At 36.0% G+C, this 19,995-nt stretch overlaps 1 protein-coding gene across 1 annotated transcript; it reads right to left on the reverse strand.

Annotated features, from left to right (window-relative positions):
- Window positions 1–2,905: 2,905 nt before the first annotated feature.
- Window positions 2,906–19,914, reverse strand: LOC107672978 (voltage-dependent calcium channel gamma-6 subunit-like). The gene is made up of 5 exons (XM_016466374.1): window positions 17,875–19,914; window positions 13,612–14,379; window positions 6,742–6,816; window positions 5,333–5,470; window positions 2,906–3,665 (listed from the first exon to the last, which is right to left on the reverse strand). The coding sequence occupies exons 2-5, from the start codon at window positions 13,967–13,969 to the stop codon at window positions 3,442–3,444; spliced, it is 795 nt and encodes a 264-aa protein (XP_016321860.1). The 5' UTR covers window positions 13,970–14,379; window positions 17,875–19,914; the 3' UTR covers window positions 2,906–3,441.
- Window positions 19,915–19,995: the final 81 nt, after the last annotated feature.

The following is a 19,995-nucleotide window of genomic DNA, read 5'->3' on the forward strand; positions in this document are numbered from 1 at the left end:
GTCTTTATGTATTGAAAAGGGCAGAATGGGTGGGTCAGGCTTTTTTGAATATGTATGAGGACACTGTCTTCCTTGAGCTCTGATTGGCCTAAACTCATATGTTGAGGCATGCCCTGTGTCCTTTGTGTTTTCCCTTCACTGTGTCATGTGATCATGACAGCATCCCAAAGGCAAAGCTCCCCTCCAAAAAAAACAAAAAACAAAAACAAACGTTCACTGTGCTTCACCTGACTCCCTTTGAACCGTCTGCTTCTCTAAATGAGAGATTATATATATGTGGACATTCTGCTAACCTTTAACCTGTATTCCATGATCCCAGCCAACAAGAGGTCAACACAGGACATTACATAATAGAGTGCAAATGGGCATCAAATCACAATCTCCTGCAATTGGGGGTCTTTTTTAATTCATAAAAAAATGTGAAAAACTACACAGCATTTATGTGGTCAGTTATAAATATTATGTAGGTGAGAATAGAGATATCTAGAGAAAATATGGTTTATCTTAATGTGTGATAAACTCTAACACTGTATTGCACGAATTTTATATATAAAAGAAACAACAGACAATCTACGAGTGATGTCATTTGTGTGTTTTTAACATCTTATATCCATAGAACTAAGATGATCTTTTATGGAAGTGCATTTCCATCTCAAAGTAAAAACTATAAACATAATTGTGAGATAATGTTTAAAATACAGAAAGTCATATAAGATATAAGGTCACAAAAAGTTGCAATACAATAGTGACAGTCATAAATTCTAAATTCTGTGAAATAAAGTCACCATTATCTTTTTTTTTTTTTTTTACTCTTGAGGACAAAATGCATTTCCATAAACTAATACAGTGGTTCTCAAACAGCGGGCCTCAGCAAACTTTCAAGGAGGACACAAGATGACTTAAATTATTTAAACAAGACAAAATTTGAATTAAAATAAGCCAAACCAATCAAGATATTTCTTATTTTTAATTCACCCCTCAACAACTGTTTTGTTTCAACTGGAAAAGTAACGGCCTTTGAATATTGTTTTAAACAACAGGAGTCAAAAGGTTATGAACCAATTTTCTAATAACCTTAAATTTTTTTTTTTAAGTCTTAACACCTATCTTCCTTTTAACAGTGCCTTGAGATGTAATTAGATATTTTGCAGAATCATATTTGAACTTTTTTTTTAACTTCTCTATAATATGGTAGACAATTATTGACCTAATTTTTTCCTAATTTCCAGATGGGCGGGCCATCACTTTCTCACTATTGGAGGACTGTCTTGAGAGGGTTTTATTATACCCACCCACAAACATGCACTCATTTCGGTCCCGACCACCAATTAATAAACCTGTGCCAGCAGATCCTGTTTTATTCCCCCCATGCGCTCGTACACATAAAAACTGAAAGAACAGCTCGCTAGTCTGACAGGCACTATTAAAGGGCTATATATACAAGCAGACCTCTGGCTTGAGTGTCAGCCTACAGCTCCAATTTCCCTACTCTACACCCACCACCCATACTCCCCACATCAGATCAACCGACATGCTCTTGTGCTACAGACCAAATGCTGTAGCATAAGTAAATTCGCCAAATTAAAAGAGCCAGTAATAAGCACACTCACTGTAGGACATGTTGAGACGGTTGCTCTAGGAACATGCTCGCCACCTGTCATTTCTGAGGTTTGAGGAGATCTAGATTATTACGCACAGGATGGAGGCTCCAGTTAGACTGGATGAAAGACATGCAGATTACTGAGGCTCAGACCTTTCCTCACTTCCCAAACGTACTGGCACTGCACTCACAAACACTCGGGTGGGAGAGGAGGGACGGGACAGCAGACGCAGCGAAACAGCAGCTCCACCCAAACCCTCGGAGACACCCGAGAGCCATCAACATCGAGAGAGAACGTTGAGGGGGGGCATAGTTGACATTCTAGGATAATATTTCGCAACCACTTCAACTTGATGTGCTTAGATGAGCAATGTGCTAATTTTAGACGGAGCGAGTGGCAAAAGAGAAGGAGTGAGATTGAGAAACAATCGAGGGAAGGAGTGCAGGAGACTGTTTTAGGTGAAAGAGATTTAATCCTCAAGCAAATCTAGTAAACGAGAAAGAGTGTGACAAATAGAGAATGACACAAACAACCAAGTGAAGAACATACATGAAAGAAAGAAGAAAGTTCAGTGAGGGACAGTGTCTAAAGAAAAGCTGGAGTACAATATACAGTAAACACACTACATAAAAATGTGGCTCAACAGTGGGTCTGTGTCATCCACATCAATAGATTTCGTACATCATTTTTATACACACAATAGAAACGCATCTGCTTCATATGTATAGTATTAAACATCTACATAAATAAACCATCCCAAATCTATGCATTGAAATCTATGAAAGAAAGAAAGAAAGAAAGATGGGACGAGGACACTTCCCAAGTAAAACATTAAATAAAAAACTTGCAAGGTTCATAAAACAACTGATATATTGTTAAACAATTACTTTCACATTTTTAAATGTGTCCAAAAGTGTTGCATTTTAGTATCACTGTAGCTGGTCACAAGCATATGTTGTGATGCTAGTGTGCTGATGTCCCCATTTGGTTTTTATAACTAGCCTCACTAGCAAAACTTTGTTGGTCAACCAGCTTCAACATAAAGATACCTCTGGTCAAAGAAGCTCACCTGCCAAGTTTTGCTATTAAACAGCAAGGCTATGATGGTTCACAAGCCATCACTTACTAGCACAAACTAACTTGAAAAGCTGTTTTTCAGTTGAAATAATAGTCTTGCACCAAGGATGATAACTATAATGGTAACTATAACTGTAAAGTTTTAATAATCATTCTAATTCTATGAGAATAGAGAAGTCCACACCACAGCTATAACAATAATGCCACAGAGGAACAATATTGCTGGAATCATTTTCATGATGATTTTTTTTTATTTAAGGCGGCGTACGACAAAACTGCAGCGTGCTCTTATAATAAGCAGAACGTTATCTGACACTAATGACACTTGGTGTGAACGTGCCTTTAGCAATGATAGGATGGCCTATTTAAAAAAATTAAAAAAAAAGTACACTTTCAAACCACAGATACCTGATAAGTCAGTATTATATGCCTAGTAATCAAATAAGGTTTCTTATACCAATGCACAGGGACAATGCATAATAGCACAACATTTTGTGTAAATGAAGCCTTTAAAGACAGTAAACAGATCTGTTGGTCACTGATTTTATGTACATAACCATCATAGAAATATCAGTTCAAATTTCAGAGTCGGTGTATGAGCATTAAAGTCTATAATCTTACTGATAAGCAAACTAATGCTAGTTATTGCAAAACATTATGAACATTAGGTTTTGAGAGTCCTTTATAACATCAGTTAATCTCCACAAACAGCATAAGAGTATAAAAGATCTTGTGCTACTTAACTCACGGCAGTCCCCCTGAGCTAGGCATCACTACTGCTCTGCTGACGAAAACATTTCTCCAGGGCGTTGTAGGGGAGGGAAAGCAACAGGAATATAAGCCCTCCAAAAATGAGAATGGCCCCAGCCGAGCCAAGGCATGCCACTGACCAGGACAACTGGTGATGGAGAGGGATACTGTGATCGCTTGCCAATAACGCCAGCACAGACTGGTGGAAAACTATGATGGACAAGAAGACCAGGACACCTGGGGAAAGTGGAGATAAAAGGTCATTTTATTTAAATGAACGGGTTCACCTATTTGGATTCAACATGAAACATTTAGGAGCAGAATTACATATGTAGTTGACAAATTATGAAATTGCTCAATAAAGATTTTTTCAGTAGAGCTTCACATTACAAAGCTTCCTATTTTAGCTTGCAACAGCAGTCACTGTATGCTGACAGTTTAAGTTATATAGGTACATTTCATTTAAATTAGTTCCGATTTGATACTCTAGTGATCTTGACTGTATTTTAGTCATATAAATATCACTGCATTTTGGAAGAATATTTGTTGCTGTTTAAATAACAATTTAAATGCAAGGCTAGAAGTTAACATATACTAAATTATTGATTTAATTAAATCTTTTAAGTTGCAAAATTGTTTTGTTGAGCTAATGAGTTGATAATTACATCAACATCATATTAAGCATATCTGGACATTTCTGTTAACTGATTTTATTTTTTTAACTTAATGAAATTATCTTGATTACTAAAAATTGGACTGGGAAAGATCTGTTATTGTTTGTTATGCTTGTCATGTCTGTTATGCTTGGCATTTAAAAGTTGACATTTAAAATGTTGGTTTTGGGGGGTTGAACTGAAATAGCCACCAATCAGTTGTTGAAATTAGTTGAAACAACTTAAAAATTTGTGTTTATGCTACAAATTAAGTTCCTCTAACTTTGTTAGTTACACATAACTTCATTCATTTCAACTCAAAAAGATTGATGCAAACTTGCTTTTTTGAGCAGCAACATTTTTTTGTTTACAATATTTAAATGTTTTCTTGTAATGCAACTATTAATTGATTCTAACAAATCTCTATTTTTAATTAAGTATACATCACAGTAGTGCTTTCTTGTTCATTTCCATGACTTGCTGTTCAGTGAGGGAGTTACTTAAGAAGTTAGTAACAATTCAACAAAAATCAACTTGAGTCTGATTTAAATGTGTAAACTCGTGAGACTGAGGCTTTTTCATTTTTTTTAAGTGACTCATTAAAAGTTCACTTCGTTGAGGTCAGACTTGAGTGAAAACATGAACACACTGAAGAGCTGCTTTATAGTAGTAATTGAGGTTGTAATTCTAATTGGAAGTGACACGTTTTGTTTTTTTTCGTTATTTTTCATGTTTCATACTATAAAGCTGCTTGCTTTAAAGCAATCTATTATAAAGTATAAAGTGCTGTATAAATAAACGTGACATGACTTGACTGGAGTGCTGAATTGCAGAGCTGGTGCAAACATCACATCGCTACGATCAGATACTTTCTTAACTGCTGTTTTCCCACTACTGTCTCACCTCGTTCAAGCGAAGAACGAAAAAGAACTTCACCGTGAGTATATCAGGGACATAAGTTTCTGCAATATTTTCTTATTATATACCTCAAACTCAAAATAAAGCAATTACACATGATTAGTGAAGTGACACTGAAATACAGCCAGCTGTATTTCTTGAGATGCCTGACAATGAGATGATTGAGGTTTAAGCTCAGAATCTCAGCAATGGGACACACTGTGCTTGACCTTTGCCAATCCCCAGGAAGCTTCAATAAAACTGAGCCTCCTCCATGACTACTTTTTAGATTTACTGCAGATGCTGGTGTTTTTTAAAGTCACTGAATGCAGTTAAGAGGAGTTTAAAAGATACCTGAGAAGATGAAGCAGATAGTAGCAGGCTTGAGGAAGAAGGGCACACTCTTACTGAGAGACATAGTGATACACACAGAGCCCATGATCATCAGAAACAAACTGAACAAAGCCAACATTGCACCAGCTATATGCAAACCTAAGAGAGAAACAAAGCAAACACTGAGTCATATTTGTTCTAATACAAAATTCTCCATTGTTAAACAATATAGCCAAACATATGCGGTCAACTAAACCCTGCTGTGTTTGTTGAGCATTTAATTTCAAAACCATTGGCATTAATGCCCCTCCCTAACAGCTTGCACTCTTCTAGGAAGGCTTTCCCACTTGATGCTGGAACATGGCTGAAGGGATTTTCCTCCCATTCAGACAGAAGAGCATAAGTGAGGTCAGGGACCAATTTTGGCCAATGGGATCTGGCTCACATTCAGCATTCCAGCTCATCCCAAAGGTGTTCGATGAGGTTCAATCTGAATTTTAAGCAGTAAATCATTTTTATGTTGCTATCATTAAGGTCTACCAGCTGATATACAGGAACACTATTAGCTCAAGTGGTATCACAAAAGGTATGCTATATTCCAAGACATGAGCTTCATGTGAGCAACAGACTAAAAATTAAGTAATTATTCACTAAAAATCTTGACATCTTGGTGAGAAGTTGTGATATCTGAATCATCAACCAATTTTTCTTTTGAATCAGGTCTTTCCAATGAATCAGTTAAGCCAGTTCACAATACCAGAGTGAATGATTTCAAACTGACCTGGAACACTAACTCAATAACAGTTAACTGATTTTATACAGAGAAAATGTTGAGATTTTTAGTGAATAATAACTTAAACTTCAGTCTGTTTCACACAAAACTATTGTATGAATTCAGAGGACATGAAATATAGCGTATGGACCACTTTTACCAGTTTTCTAATGCTTTTGCATCATTGCTTGATTGAAATTGCATGAAAAAATGACTAGTACATTCTTCAATATTTCTCCTTTTGTGTTCCACAGAAATAAAGAGTGTTTGGAACAACATGGTGAGTAAATGATGACAGGAGTTTCTTCTTTTTTTTTTTGGTGAACTATACCTTTAAACGGCCTAGCCAAAGCTGTTAGAGGGGGTGTCCAGATACATTTGGGCATATATTTTGTTGGGATATTCAAGAATTATCCCAATGCACTTGTAAACTTAAATATGATTTGAACAAGAAACAGAGCTCAAGTATGATGAATTCTTGTGCATGTACACAGTATGGGATGTGGAGAGATGAAGAGACATGGAGCAGAGGGAGGAGACAGAAACACATGACTAATTTTCAATGAGAGAAACAGCGTGGAGGGAGAGAGAATGAATAGACGAGAGAGCACATCGATGGCAGAGAGGAAAGAGGGCAGACTATACAGGAAGAACTTACGGTTTTCTGTTGTTTTCTTAAATATGACAGCATTCTCTCCAGAAGTGTAGAATTTAAAGTATGTGCAGTTTGATTCTGAGGGCGAAAAATGAGACAGTGAGAGAGAAGAATGAGACAGTGAAGGTGAAGAATAAAGATCAGTCAGAAAAACAAAAAAAGGCACTTGAGCTCTCTGGAAGCCCTGTGAGGGTCATTGTGTATTAATGTGCCGAGGACACAGAGCAGCCTTCTCACATATGGCACTGAAAGAACAAGAGAGACGGAGAACGAAGCAGATGGAGAGGGAGGGAATGAGAGTGAGGCAGATGGAAAGAGAGGACGAAGGGCAGAAAAAGGAAGAACATACTCAGGTTAATATATGCAACATCAAATCCACATTCACTCTCTCTTGTCCTCTGCATCTTGTCTGTTGTCTTCTTACATTTCCAGTTTTTTCACTCATGTCCTCTATATTTAGACTTGAAACCGGGCAGCAGTCAGATTGCAGTTTATCCATGCGCAATATGACTACCTTTCTGCTTTAACTTTGACCATCTTTTCCATAACTTTCACCTAATTAAAAATGATAATGATCAAATTGTATATAGTCATAATACAGCTGTGGCCAGAAGTTTTAAGAATGACACAAATAATAATTTTCACAAAGTCTGCTGCTACAGTGTTTTTAGATCTTTTTGTCAGATGTTACTATGGTATACTAAAGTATAATTACAAGAATTGCATAAGTGTCAAAGGCTTTTATTGACAATTACAATAAGTTTATGCAAAGACCCAGTATTTACAGTGTTGACCCTTCTTTTTCAAGACCTCTGCAATTTGCCCTGGCATGCTGTCAGTCAACTAGGCCACATCCTGACTGATGGCAGCCCATTCTTGCATAATCAGTGCTTGGGAGTTTGTCAGAATTTGTGGGGTTTTGTTTGTCCACCCGCCTCTTGAGGATTGACCACAAGTTCTCAATGGCATTAAGGTCTGGGGAGTTTCCTGGCCATGGACCCAATATTTTGATGTTTCGTTCCCCGAGCCACTTAGTTATCACTTTTGCCTTATGGCAGGGTGCTCCAGCATGCTGGAAAAGGCGTTGTTCATCACCAAACTGTTCTTGGGTGGTTGGGAGAAGTTGCTCTCGGAGGATGTTTTTGTACCATTCTTTATTCATGGCTGTGTTCTTAGGTAAAATTGTGAGTGGGCCCACTCCCTTCGCTGAGAAGCAACCCCACACATGAATGGTCTCAGGATGCTTTACTGTTGGCATGACACAGGACTGATGGTAGCGCTCACCTTTTCTTCTCCGAACAAGCTTTATTCCGGATGCCCCATACAATCAGAAAGGGGATTTATCAAAGAAAATGACTTTACCCCAGTCCTCAGCAGTCCAATCCCTGTACCTTTTGGAGAATATCAGTCTGTCCCTGATGTTTTTCCTGGAGAGAAGTGGGTTCTTTGCTGCTCTTCTTGACACTACACCCTAAAAAAAGATGGTTCTTTAAAGGTTCTTTGCATGCAGTAATGGTTTTATTAAGAACCATAGCATTCCGAAGAACCCTTTTATGCTGAAACGGTTCTTTGTGTTGTGCGTTCACACCAGACGCGAAGCGAATATGCGCATCGCGCCACTCGCTCTAGATTACTCGCGGCATGTTTTTCGTGTCACTCGCGCGAATAAAAACAGCGCGATCAACCATGGTGGAGATAACTACAATCGCTGTTTTGTACCTGTTGTCAAAAAGTCCCAAATACAATGGAAAGCCAAACGCCGACGTGTCTGGGTTCACAGCACCATCCAGAGGAGGATGAATAACGTTAGGATCCTGTATTAATGTGTGTGTTACATTTTACTACTGTATACACTGATATTACTATTATTTTTTATTATTGATAGCAGCATCTCTGTAGCCATGCTAATATAATACAACTACTACAACTGATTTTAATTGTTTTCTATGCTCCAGACCTATATAATAACAGACGGCTGCAATAATGCTCTCTTCTATTGTCTGATTCAACCAGACGTGCCTATAAGCTCTTCGCTGATTGGCTTGCGCGAGAACGCGTCGGGCGAATTTTCCGCTCAAGTTGAAATTTTTGAACTTGCGCGAAAGACGCGATTGAGGCGAATAACAGGTAAATGATTTCATTCTTAAATTAAACACAAATTTAACTTTAAAATTGTAACTGGTTTCCAAACAAACATGTGCTTATCTTTTTTTTAGTTTTTGGTCACATAAGTGTGTGCAACTCTGCTAAGCTGTGGAAACTTCTCTCCTCTTCTCCACAGATGTATCGCATCCTACAACCTCATCATCTGCGGAGAAAAATCGCCACTTAATCACACCAAAATGATGGACTTAAAGGCATCATAGAGGATTGTGACTGTTTCACTGAAACTTCTTTCTTCGTCACATCTATTTTTTTGTTTTACTTCATGTATTTATTCATGTGCAGTGTCAATTGTCATTCATAAATGTATTCAGCTAATAACTGTTAAGAGCACTGAATGTCAATTTTGCATGTCAATAAAAACATACTTAATTCACACAACATGCTGCTGTTGTGGTTATTGTTGTTTTAATGTAAAACCCTAACCGAGGCTACACTCTAAGATGCCTCATTACTGATTTTCTTGAGCTCAGCCATCAAACTACACAGACTGTCAGCACACTCTCAACAGGTAAATAATTTTTCTTAAAATGTCTATATATTGTAACTTTCAAATGTTAATTGGTTTTTCTGTCTTTTCTCTTTTTAGTTTAAGAGAACATGTAAGCTCTATTCAGGTAAGGATACTACTCTCCTCTTCTTCACTAAGTAACAAAGCTATTGAATTTATGGTCCATTTTGTTAAGATTTTTTTTATTACTAGGTTTATGCATAAACATACCCAGCTATCCCATGACTTTATATTACTTCCTTTTAACATTGTGAAGTTATCACATACTACTTTTGGCCTTCATAAACAACTGCTTTCACATAAACAGATGAAAGGAGACACATTGTATATCTAAACTCAATTGTGCATTCCAGGTGCTGTCACATCCTACAACCTCATCATCATCTGCAGAGAAACTGCCATTCAATCACACCAAAATACAGATAATGATGAACTTAAAGGCATCAGGAAGTTTGTGAAGATATGTCACTGGAGCTTGTCTTCAATACACTATTTCATGTTATATTTAGTTTTAATTATTTTAGCATTTATTTATGTTCAATGTCCATTTTCATTCATTAATGTATTATGCTAATAACTGTTAGAACACTCATTTTTGCTACAATTTCACATCATTAAAAAAATAAAAGTACCTAACTGACACGTTGTTGTTGTTTTTATGTAAAACCTTAATAGACACTTCAAGATATTATATAAATATTAATAAATAATATATACAAATATTAATTATATTAATGTAATAATATTAATGAAAAACTATCATTAAAAAGGTTATTTATAACACCATTTAGGTCCTATATGGCATTTTCAAAGCATGGTTCCATATGGAACCCTATAAAAAAGGTTCTATTTAGCACTAAAAAGGGTTCTGCTATTGCTACACGCCGAAGAACCCTTTTCTGGTACTGTTTATAACCATTTTTCTTAAGAGTGCAGGCCATCCTCCAAAAGTCTTGGCCTCTCTGTGCGTGCAGATCATAGACTGTATAAAAACATGGACATAGTGTCCGTGACGTCACCAGATGCACTCACACCTGCCTGCTGCCATTCCCGAGCAAGCTCTGTGCTGGTGGTGCCCCGATCCCGCAGCTGAATCAACTTTAGGAGACGGTCCTGGCGCTTGCTGGACTTTCTTGGGTGCCCTTAAGCCTTCTTCACAGCAACTGAACCTCTCCCCTTGAAGTTCTTGATGATCCGATAAATGATCGATTTAGGTGCAATCTTACTAGCAGCATTATTCTTGCCTGTGAATCCCTTTTTGTGCAACGCAATGATAACTGCACGTTTCCTTGCAGGTAACCAGTTAACAGAGGAAGAACAATGATTTCAAGCACCACCGTCCTTTTAAAGCTTCCAGTCTGTTATTCTAACTCAGTCAGCATGACAGAGTGATCTCTAGCCTTTACCTCATCAACACTCTCACCTGTGTTAATGAGAGAATCACTGACATGATGTCAGCTGGTCCCTTTTTGTGGCAAGGCTGTAATACAGTGGAAATGTTTTTGGGATTAAGTTAATTTTCATGACGAAGAGGGACTTCATCTGATCACTCTTCATAACATTCTGGAGTATATGCAAATTGCCATCATAAAAACAGGCAGCAGACTTTGTGAAAATTAATACTGTGTCATTCTCAAAACATTTGGCCACGGCTGTAGATAAAAAAAAAAGAAGAAAATCTAATCATACACATATACATACATACATCTTCATTTTGGAGATTTTATGTGCTTTTACATTCTTTTATCATATTTAAAAGCAATTCTATATAATTAAAAGCAATTATATTCAAATTAATTCATTGATTTAGTCACAAATAATTGCATATACAAATATTTGCTGAGAAAAGCCCCCAAACGGAGAATATTCAAACACATTATTCAAAGCTATCATTGTAAGCTTTAACTAGACATAAATAAAGTGTCTTTAGAAGTCAATATATTGTTTTATTTTCACACCAGTGAACATAAACCAATCACTGACCTACAGTCCACAGCAATCCATATTCTTGCATTTCCCACCTATGCTGGTTTTTTTTAGCTACACATGAATCGCTGTCATGTTTTTGCCCATTTTGTTGTATCTTGTTGCTTTTTTCTAGCATATCTCACCAAGAAAGTCACATTTCAAGAGACTTTGTCAAGTTAAAAGAATTTAAACATCACTTTTCAATATGGTATGAAAAATCCTTTTTATGTGCACACTATTATTTCCGTAGGGGTCAAAGGGCATGATTAAATATGCTTATTGTTTTTTTTTTATTATTTCATGTTTTATAATTAGACAAATAAATATAATTTCAATGTTTTATATATTTACATAAATGTAAAAATACTAATGTTTAAATAAATATATATAATAATTGTACTAAATTATTTTGTCAGCCTAATTTAAATACATGTACTCGGCACACAGATGCACATTCAAGTAAGGTCACTGCTGTGAGCTGCACTAGATATGATTAGCATAGAGCTGGTAATGTAATATTGAACAGATCTCTTAAAAATGCATCATGGAAGTCATAACTGAGAATGGAATCAAGGCATCTCTATGGCAGGGTTGCAGCATTAAATCATTACAAAATTTTAGTTATCATTAACAGTATGTAATATGTTCGATGCAGAAACCAAACTAGTTGCCTTTTCTCTGAATTGGCCAAATCTTTCCCAATTTGGCAGGAAAAAAATGGCCCAAAATTTGCTGTTCTGCATTCTCAGCTAAAGGGGCGTCATGTTATGATCCGAGTGTGGAACTGTTCCTTAACAGAGCTGGCAGTCGGACCAGTGGCACTGTTACAAGAGACATCATCACAGTCGTCTGGGCCTTACAAACTGAGGCAAATGAAGCTCCCTGGCTCTCTGTTCATGTGTGTTGTTATGTGAGAGGTAAGATGAATATCACAAACCAGAACACTAAGCAGCTAGTACTGCGTCTCAGAAAGTCAACAGTCATTAATAACATCACTGTTTGACTGTAGGTGTGCTGAATGCTGCTTTGTGTCTTTAAAAACAATTATGCATGATTTGCTCCTCCTGCTACATACATATACGAATACTATATAATGTGCTCACATTTCCAACAATAGCCTAAAACTCTTTTGTGTATGTGTTTATTAATTTAGTAAACTTTATAATTTCTTTATTGTTGCTTATTATTTTGTATTTTTATCTCATGATTTCAGCCTCCAGTTTCCCCAGGAGCCAAACAAACAACACACTGGTTTGGTAGGCCGGGTGTGTAATATGGTGACTATATTCAGAATAGAAAACTATCATACCGTCTACTGAATTCTACACTGTGCAACTTTTTAAAAACTGTATGTGAAACAGAATGCATTATGTAACAAGAAATGCTTTTAACAGCATTATGCTGCATGTTTAATTTATCAAGTAGTGTACAAGTATCATATCTTGGAAATAAAAACCGTTTTTTGCATTTTAAATCACATTTTTATGTTAATAATTAATAATAATTATATATTATCCAAAAACTAGATTCCTGTTTACTTGTAGTGTGTATATATTATATATATACCTAAATAATTATTTTTTTTTTTTTTATAAGTTTCTTATACTTACCAAGGCTGCATTTATTTAATACAAATACAATAAAAACAGTAATATTTTATGATTATTACAATTTAAAATAACTATTTTCCATTTTAAAAATCAATTTATTCCTGTGATGCAAAACTCAATTTTCAGTCTTCAGTGCCACATGATCCTTCAGAAATCATTCTAATATGCTGATTTGCTGCTCAACAAATATTTCTAATTATTATCAATGTTACAAACAGCTGTACTGCTTAACATTCTTGTGGGGAGTAATAATAACTGATAACAAGTGAGAACCAAATCAGCATATTACAATGATTTCTGAAGGATCACGTGACACTGAACACTAAAGTAAATAGAAAGCAGTTCTTTTAAACTGTAATCGTTTTTTACTGTATTTTTGCCTTGGTGAGCTTAAGAGACTATATGTTTAAATAGTGAGCCAAGTCAAGAAACAGATGTTAAAATTCACAGCACATATTACAATTCAAGCACACTGCATTGTGGGATACAGTATGCAGCAGTTCATCCAGATGTTACGCAAACAGACATTTTGCATAACAGTGAGAGAAGTATGGTAGTATTCTGTTCTGAATATAGACAGTGGGTGGGCGAGTGAGTGAGTGAGTGAGTATGTGCTCTCACCTCCAGGTAGTTCTGCAGGTCCACAGCTCTCTCTCTCCGGGTCAATATCTGACACCCATAGCGTGCGAACGCATAATTTCCAAAGGCCGTAATGTGCCATCTCACATGTCTGGTTGTTCCTGGAGTGTTTTGGCTGAGATAACTCCACCCAGAACTCTGTACCCATGCCAAGTACCGTCAGAGTCACGCCTATGAGGGCGACAAAAAATGCCAGCTTGATCTTGCCCTCCTGGCTGTCACTCATTCGAGGGGGCTTCGGCCGTTCACCTGAACGCCCGCTCTTACCGCCAAGTCCACCCAAAGCTGCCGTACCTACTCTCCCGTCGTCTTCCTGTTGCAAAAAAAAGTTGGACCACATAGCAGCTACAATAGTTGGAGATGAAAGAAGGAAATTCCCAGAGGCAAAGTCAAGAAAGGGGACAAACAAATAACTAAAGCAAAAAACAGGAGACTAGAGTCTGGAGTTAGGCGGATGGATAAATAATGAGCACGCAGAGAAGTATATTAATAGAAAGCTCAAAAAGGAACAGGAAATTATTACAATGTTCTGTGATTTAAAAAGAATCCAGCGTGCAAGAAATTCAAGTGACAGGGGGTCATTTCTGAAGAGCGTAGAGTGGGAATTAACTGCCGTCTACAAACACAAGACTGTTTGATAACAAACTAGACAGGAATAATGGGTAGATGAAAAGAATGACTTGATGAGAGACACTGGATCGAGGCCTTATAGAGCTGTAAAAAGATGATGCATTCCTTTTTTTGATGAACCTGCAGAAAAAAAAAGAGAAAAAAAAAAGACTAGTATTCAAAACACAGTAAATAGCAGAAGGACTGAAGAATAAATTTATCAGAGATCTACAATTGATCTTTCCCTTTAGTCACTATTTTTATTTATTTTTTATAATTTGCCAATGGGGTACAAAAACTATTACTACTGATACTTACTACTTCTAATTATTTGAATAACTCGATTCTAAAGTTTTAATTTAATTCAAACACTACAATAAGGATGAAATTGTTATTCTTTTGTTTATTGTAATTTGTGTAGAATTTGTTCATTCACGACAAAAGCCTAAAAAAATTAAGCTTTTAATTTAATGTAATTTTTTTTAAATATCTAATGAAATTACAAGTAAAATTATTATTTAAAAGCATATCAACACGTCTTGTTTTTAGAGAACCTTGAACAGTTTTTTTTTTTTACACCCTTGATATTTTTTACTAGAAACAAGAGTTTGCAGTTGCATACACTACAGTACTTAAAAAAAACATTGTGTTATTTAATTTTTTCTCTTTAAGGTCACAACTAATCCAGTAATTTGTGGCATAGAGAACAGCCTTAAAAGGATAGTTCACCCAAAAATCAAAACACTGCCATCATTTACTCACCCTCAAGTTGTTCCAAACCTGTATGGGCTTCATTTATCAGAGATCTACAACCAGTTGATGGTCCCCCACTGACTTCCATAGTATGGAAAAAATACTATGGAAGTCAATGTGCACTAGTAACTGTTTGGTTACCAGCATTCTTCAAAATCTTTTGTGTGTGTGTGCTCAGTAGAAGAAAGAAATGCATACAGATTTGGAACAGCTTGAAGGTGAGTAAATGGCAGCATTTTAATTTTTGGGTGAACTATCCCTTTAATACCTTGAAAACAACATTATACCTTTGTCCTCTGTTGAGTAAACAAACAGGCAGTATGCTTACAGAGAAGATTAATATGGGTCACGATTAGGTCACATTGTCTAAGAATTAGCTATGCCAGATGCGACGCCAAGATATCAACACATACCCGCATAACTCAGCCCACTTTAGCCCTGCCTGTTTGATCTGTGCCATTTTAAGGCCTCATAAATACCCCAGCATTACATGTACAGAGAACTATTAGATCTATGGACAGAGAGTTTCAAGGTGTGCGCCATTCTGCTACTCTAAAAAAAGATGCGAGAGCAGGAAGACTGAGGGATGAAACACAAGGTTGTTGAGAATAGAGGCGAAAAGAGGAGCCAGGTGGAGCAGTAGGTGTTAATTCATGTATGACCGGCAAAACAACAGAGGGTCTAAAGTCGTTATCACCAGTGTTGGGCTAGTTACTCAAATAATGTAATATATTACTCATTACTAGTTACTCCTTTCAAAAGTAATATTGTGACTTTACTTATTACTTTCTGGAAACAGTAATTAGTTACACTACTAGTTACATTACTTTTTCTTCACGCCCCACAGAAGTTGTAACTGTGTATCTTACATTTACATTTAGCAGACGCTTTTATCCAAAGCGACTTACAAATGAGGACAATAAAAGCAGTCAAAACTAACAAAAGAGCAACAATATATAAGTGCAAATGACAAGTCTCGGTTAGCCTAATGCAGTACACGTAGCAAGGTGTGTGTATATATATATATATATATATATATTTTATATACACACACACAAAGAAAAACAAGTAGATAGAATAGAAAAAAATAGAAAGCTAGTGTTTGTTTTTTGTTGTTTTTTTAATAAAGAATAAAAAAAAAAGATAAATGTAGATAAAGTAGAATTAAAATAGAATAGAAAGTGTTAGAGTTAGAGGGTCAAATAAATGTGCTCAGATCATCTTTTTTCCTGACAAAATCAATATAATGCAATATTTCTATCTGCTGAATGTAAGCTTTTCCATATTCCAAGCTTGCCTGCTGCACTGGGGACATCACATGAATGTGTGAGTCGTGAAAATTATGAAAATAAATCTAGGAATTTTGGGATTTTTTGGGGGATTTTAAATCAGCAGTTGAGGCATCAAATGTAACTAAGCTGTTTTATGGATGGTAACTGTAATAATATTACTGAAATCTTATTAGTAATTAGTTACACTACTAGTTACTGCAAAAAGTAATATTATTACAGTAACTAAGTTACTAATAACTAGTTACTGCCCAACACTGGTTATCACTGTACCCGTGCAGGGAACATACTACAAGACAAGGCTCATTGATGCCAATCACCCACACAGGAGCAATAAGAATACAACAAGCCTAGAAACAAGCATGTGGCCCATAGCCAAAATTATAGCATAAAACACTAAAAACGCTAAAATTATCTCTATATCTATATAGTAAAATATAGTACAAACAAATAATAATTATAATTAAAATATTAATTAAAAATACATTTTAACGATAATTCAGCATTTTTTCTAGAACATTCAAGGCACTAGAATATTATTGATATATATATATATATATATACTTAAGATTTTAATACTTTTAGACAGTATATATTTTGAAGTTTATTTTTTAATTAAGTTTGCCCCATCGGCAAATAGTTTTTAAAGTATACACTACCATTCAAAAGTCAGTCAGGCTTTAAGCTTAAAACAAAAAATATTGTAATAAAAATCAACTTAATTGCATATATTAAACTTAAAGTCAATACACAAGTAAAAATACAGATTATGCAGTGTGACTACAAACTGTTCTGCAGATATAAAACTAGATACTAGATACGATGTTTGGATTCACATTTTGTTGTGTAAGTTAGTCATTTGAGATATAACACACTGTCAAAACACTATACATGACCTGGAAATGTAACACAGGCTATAATTAACCCACCAAGATCATCTCCATCTCTGCTCTTTATATTACCCCAACTCTGTCAAAACTTCCTTCAAAACAATTATGCTTCTATAACGTACTATACTTTGCAAGCAGTTTCCTCAAAAGGAAAATGGGGCTCACATCTCAGTCAAGGCAGTCAGAATGGAAGAAACCAATTATCATTTTAAAGCAACTGCGATTATCGAATCCAGAAACAACGTATAAACATCTCTCAGCAAAATAAATTACATTCAGACCAACGTAACTGCCTATATGTTAGTAGCTTATTAAATAGCAAGACAAACAACGTCAGTCAACATCTGCAATAAAAGTGCTAAATTATGAATAAAATTTTTTTTTTTAAATGCAGGTTACCATACAAAATCAGTTACACCTGTAGCAGTGTACAGACAATACGTTTAAACTTATTCAACACATCAATGCATTCTAGAAATTCTAGGTTTTGAGAGAAAAACAGATAAGTTTGCAAAGTTATCAAATGTATTATCAATCAATTTTCCTGAGTGCATAATAAAATACACATTTTTAGAAGCTGCACAATGTAAAACTATGCAATGAAATTTAAGGTTTGCGTCACAGATTTTATTAAACTATGACAGTATGCATCTGTGCAGCAAGTGCACTGAAAAACCATCAACACAGAGCAATGAAATCCTGACCTGTTCTGTGTGGGTGCAGATCTGATGACTACATACATGAAACTCAGCTGAGAGGGGAGGAGAAGGAGGGACGTAAAGAGAGCTAGAGAGAAAGAGAGAGAAAAAAAGAAGGGTGGAGAAAACTGGGACTGGGGCTCATGAAATCAAGTTGTGGAGACTATGTATGACAGTATGAATGTTTGACAGCTCAATCATCAAGCAGATGGTTCATGCAAGAGTATTTATCTGCGCATGGACAGATTTTACATTTTTCAGTGTATGTCAGTGAGAGTTTTGCACGTCTGTGGGAAAGAAAGTCGAGTGTATGTCAGCTGATCCACGGATGTTTGTGTGTGTGTATATGGGCAAGGGTTCTATTTTGGACAAGCACCTGTTAATGACATTAAGAGCGTGAGAGTTACAGTTGCAAAGACAGAAAAGCGAGAGGACTGTTTATAAGGCGAGAGAAAGCAGCTGATAGAGCAGCTTAGAAAGTTATAGATGGCATTAAATCAAAGAGGGGTGTGTGAGAAAGAAAAAGGATAAAAAAGAAGGTTAGAGAGCTGGGGCATTATCAGTGGGTGAAAAAAAATAATAAAGTTGTACAAGTTGACTTCTAGCAAATACAGTGCTAAAAATTAAAACTGATCATTCTTTTGTCGCAGGGTACATAAAAATCAGAATTACTGGTCAGACAGGACCAGAAAATTAAAAAGAATCCTTACTGTTGAGCTCCGCTTGTTAACAAATTTTTCCTGGCACCGTAAAAAGTATTAGTCAGTTTGGAATTCATTTTCAGACATTTTTTGCACAACATGCATCAGGTAGTCTGTAGTTACTTAGGACTGAGACTCAGAGACCATTTTTTCTAACCAGTAATACAATTTGTTTTCTACATAATAAAGATAATGAAATTATATCCATGTACATTTGCCAAGCAGCTAAATGCAGTTTTATTATATTCTATTAAAATTAACCACCCGATAAACAACTCTTTTCCCAGTCTTTGCAGAGGACTTTATTCAGTTTAATCTACTGGTCTTGTGAAGCACATTAAACTCCTCAATCTCGATTTCTCTGCATTTCATAATTTCCAGTCAACTTATAGAAACACTTGATTATCAGCAATCAACATATTTACGATACTTTTGTCCTGTTTCTTATTTTTATATATCAGGGGGGAAAAAACACAAAACACAAACATACACCAGCCTAGCCGCCCCCTACAGAGGCTAAAAACAGACTGACTACTGACTAACCCATTGCTCATAATACTCAGATACCATATCGGAGCTACACTACTTGGAAGTGAGCAGTGCCACTTTTGCTGGCAGAATACAGATACAGTGTGTAGAAAGTCAATTCAAACGCATTGAGTTTATTTCACCAGAAGTTTCTCTGGTCCTCATACATAAACGCATTGTATTAAATCAACTCAGCTTATTACAGTTTTAAAAAACAGCAGTGGACAGTTAGATACAGAATGTATAAAAAGAAAAAAGAAAAAAACAAATGAGACAAGTATCTTTTTCACTGTGTATAAATTTGGTTAGATCAGGCCAGGAAAATAGGGTTCACAAGAAACAGTATAACTATTATAAAAGGAGGGAGAGATAGCAGGAAAAAGACAGGATGTGGGGGAAAATAGAAGACAGTGTTGATGTAATTGGTAATATTCACCCTCTACAAGATAGCGGCTTTACCTCATACATGTATGGTGTCAAAAGACGACCCGGAAACTCCTCTGGCTTTTTAAACTCTACACTTTTACACAGGAAACCTCATTCACAGCCTAAATTAAAATCATATCCAAATAACAAAGACTTCTCTCCTCAAATACCCCCCTCTCACCTTCTTGTTTGAGTGTAACATTCATTTTTGTAGTTGTCATTGTTTCTCTTCCCTCACCTGCTCCTTTACATCCTCCTCTCACTCCTATCTGACCAGTCTGGCTCAAAGTGTGTGAGCTGTACAGAGCTGTAGAGCAGAAATTTAACATTGAGAAAAGGTAACATGTAAAATCACTATGGGCCAAAATTAAACTGGAAGTTTAGTGGCATGTCTAACTGAAGCCTTTTCTGTAGACAATGACATGGTAAGGTCTATTTTCCCATCTTAAAGCTTTGCACATACTTCAATGTT

Source organism: Sinocyclocheilus anshuiensis, unplaced genomic scaffold (genome assembly GCF_001515605.1).
Source record: "Sinocyclocheilus anshuiensis isolate Anshui unplaced genomic scaffold, SAMN03320099.WGS_v1.1 scaffold248, whole genome shotgun sequence".
In the NCBI taxonomy this organism is placed as follows: Eukaryota; Metazoa; Chordata; class Actinopteri; order Cypriniformes; family Cyprinidae; genus Sinocyclocheilus; species Sinocyclocheilus anshuiensis.

Coding starts and splice junctions, on each gene's coding strand:
- LOC107672978 (XM_016466374.1), bottom strand. CDS start 13,969: ATGTGGTCCAACTTTTTTTTGCAACAGGAAGACGACGGGAGAGTAGGT. Junction 6,817..13,611: donor ACCTGCAGAACTACCTGGAG/GTGAGAGCACAT, acceptor TTTCGCCCTCAG/AATCAAACTGCACATACTTT. Junction 5,471..6,741: donor TAAGAAAACAACAGAAAACC/GTAAGTTCTTCC, acceptor TTTCTCTCTTAG/GTTTGCATATAGCTGGTGCA.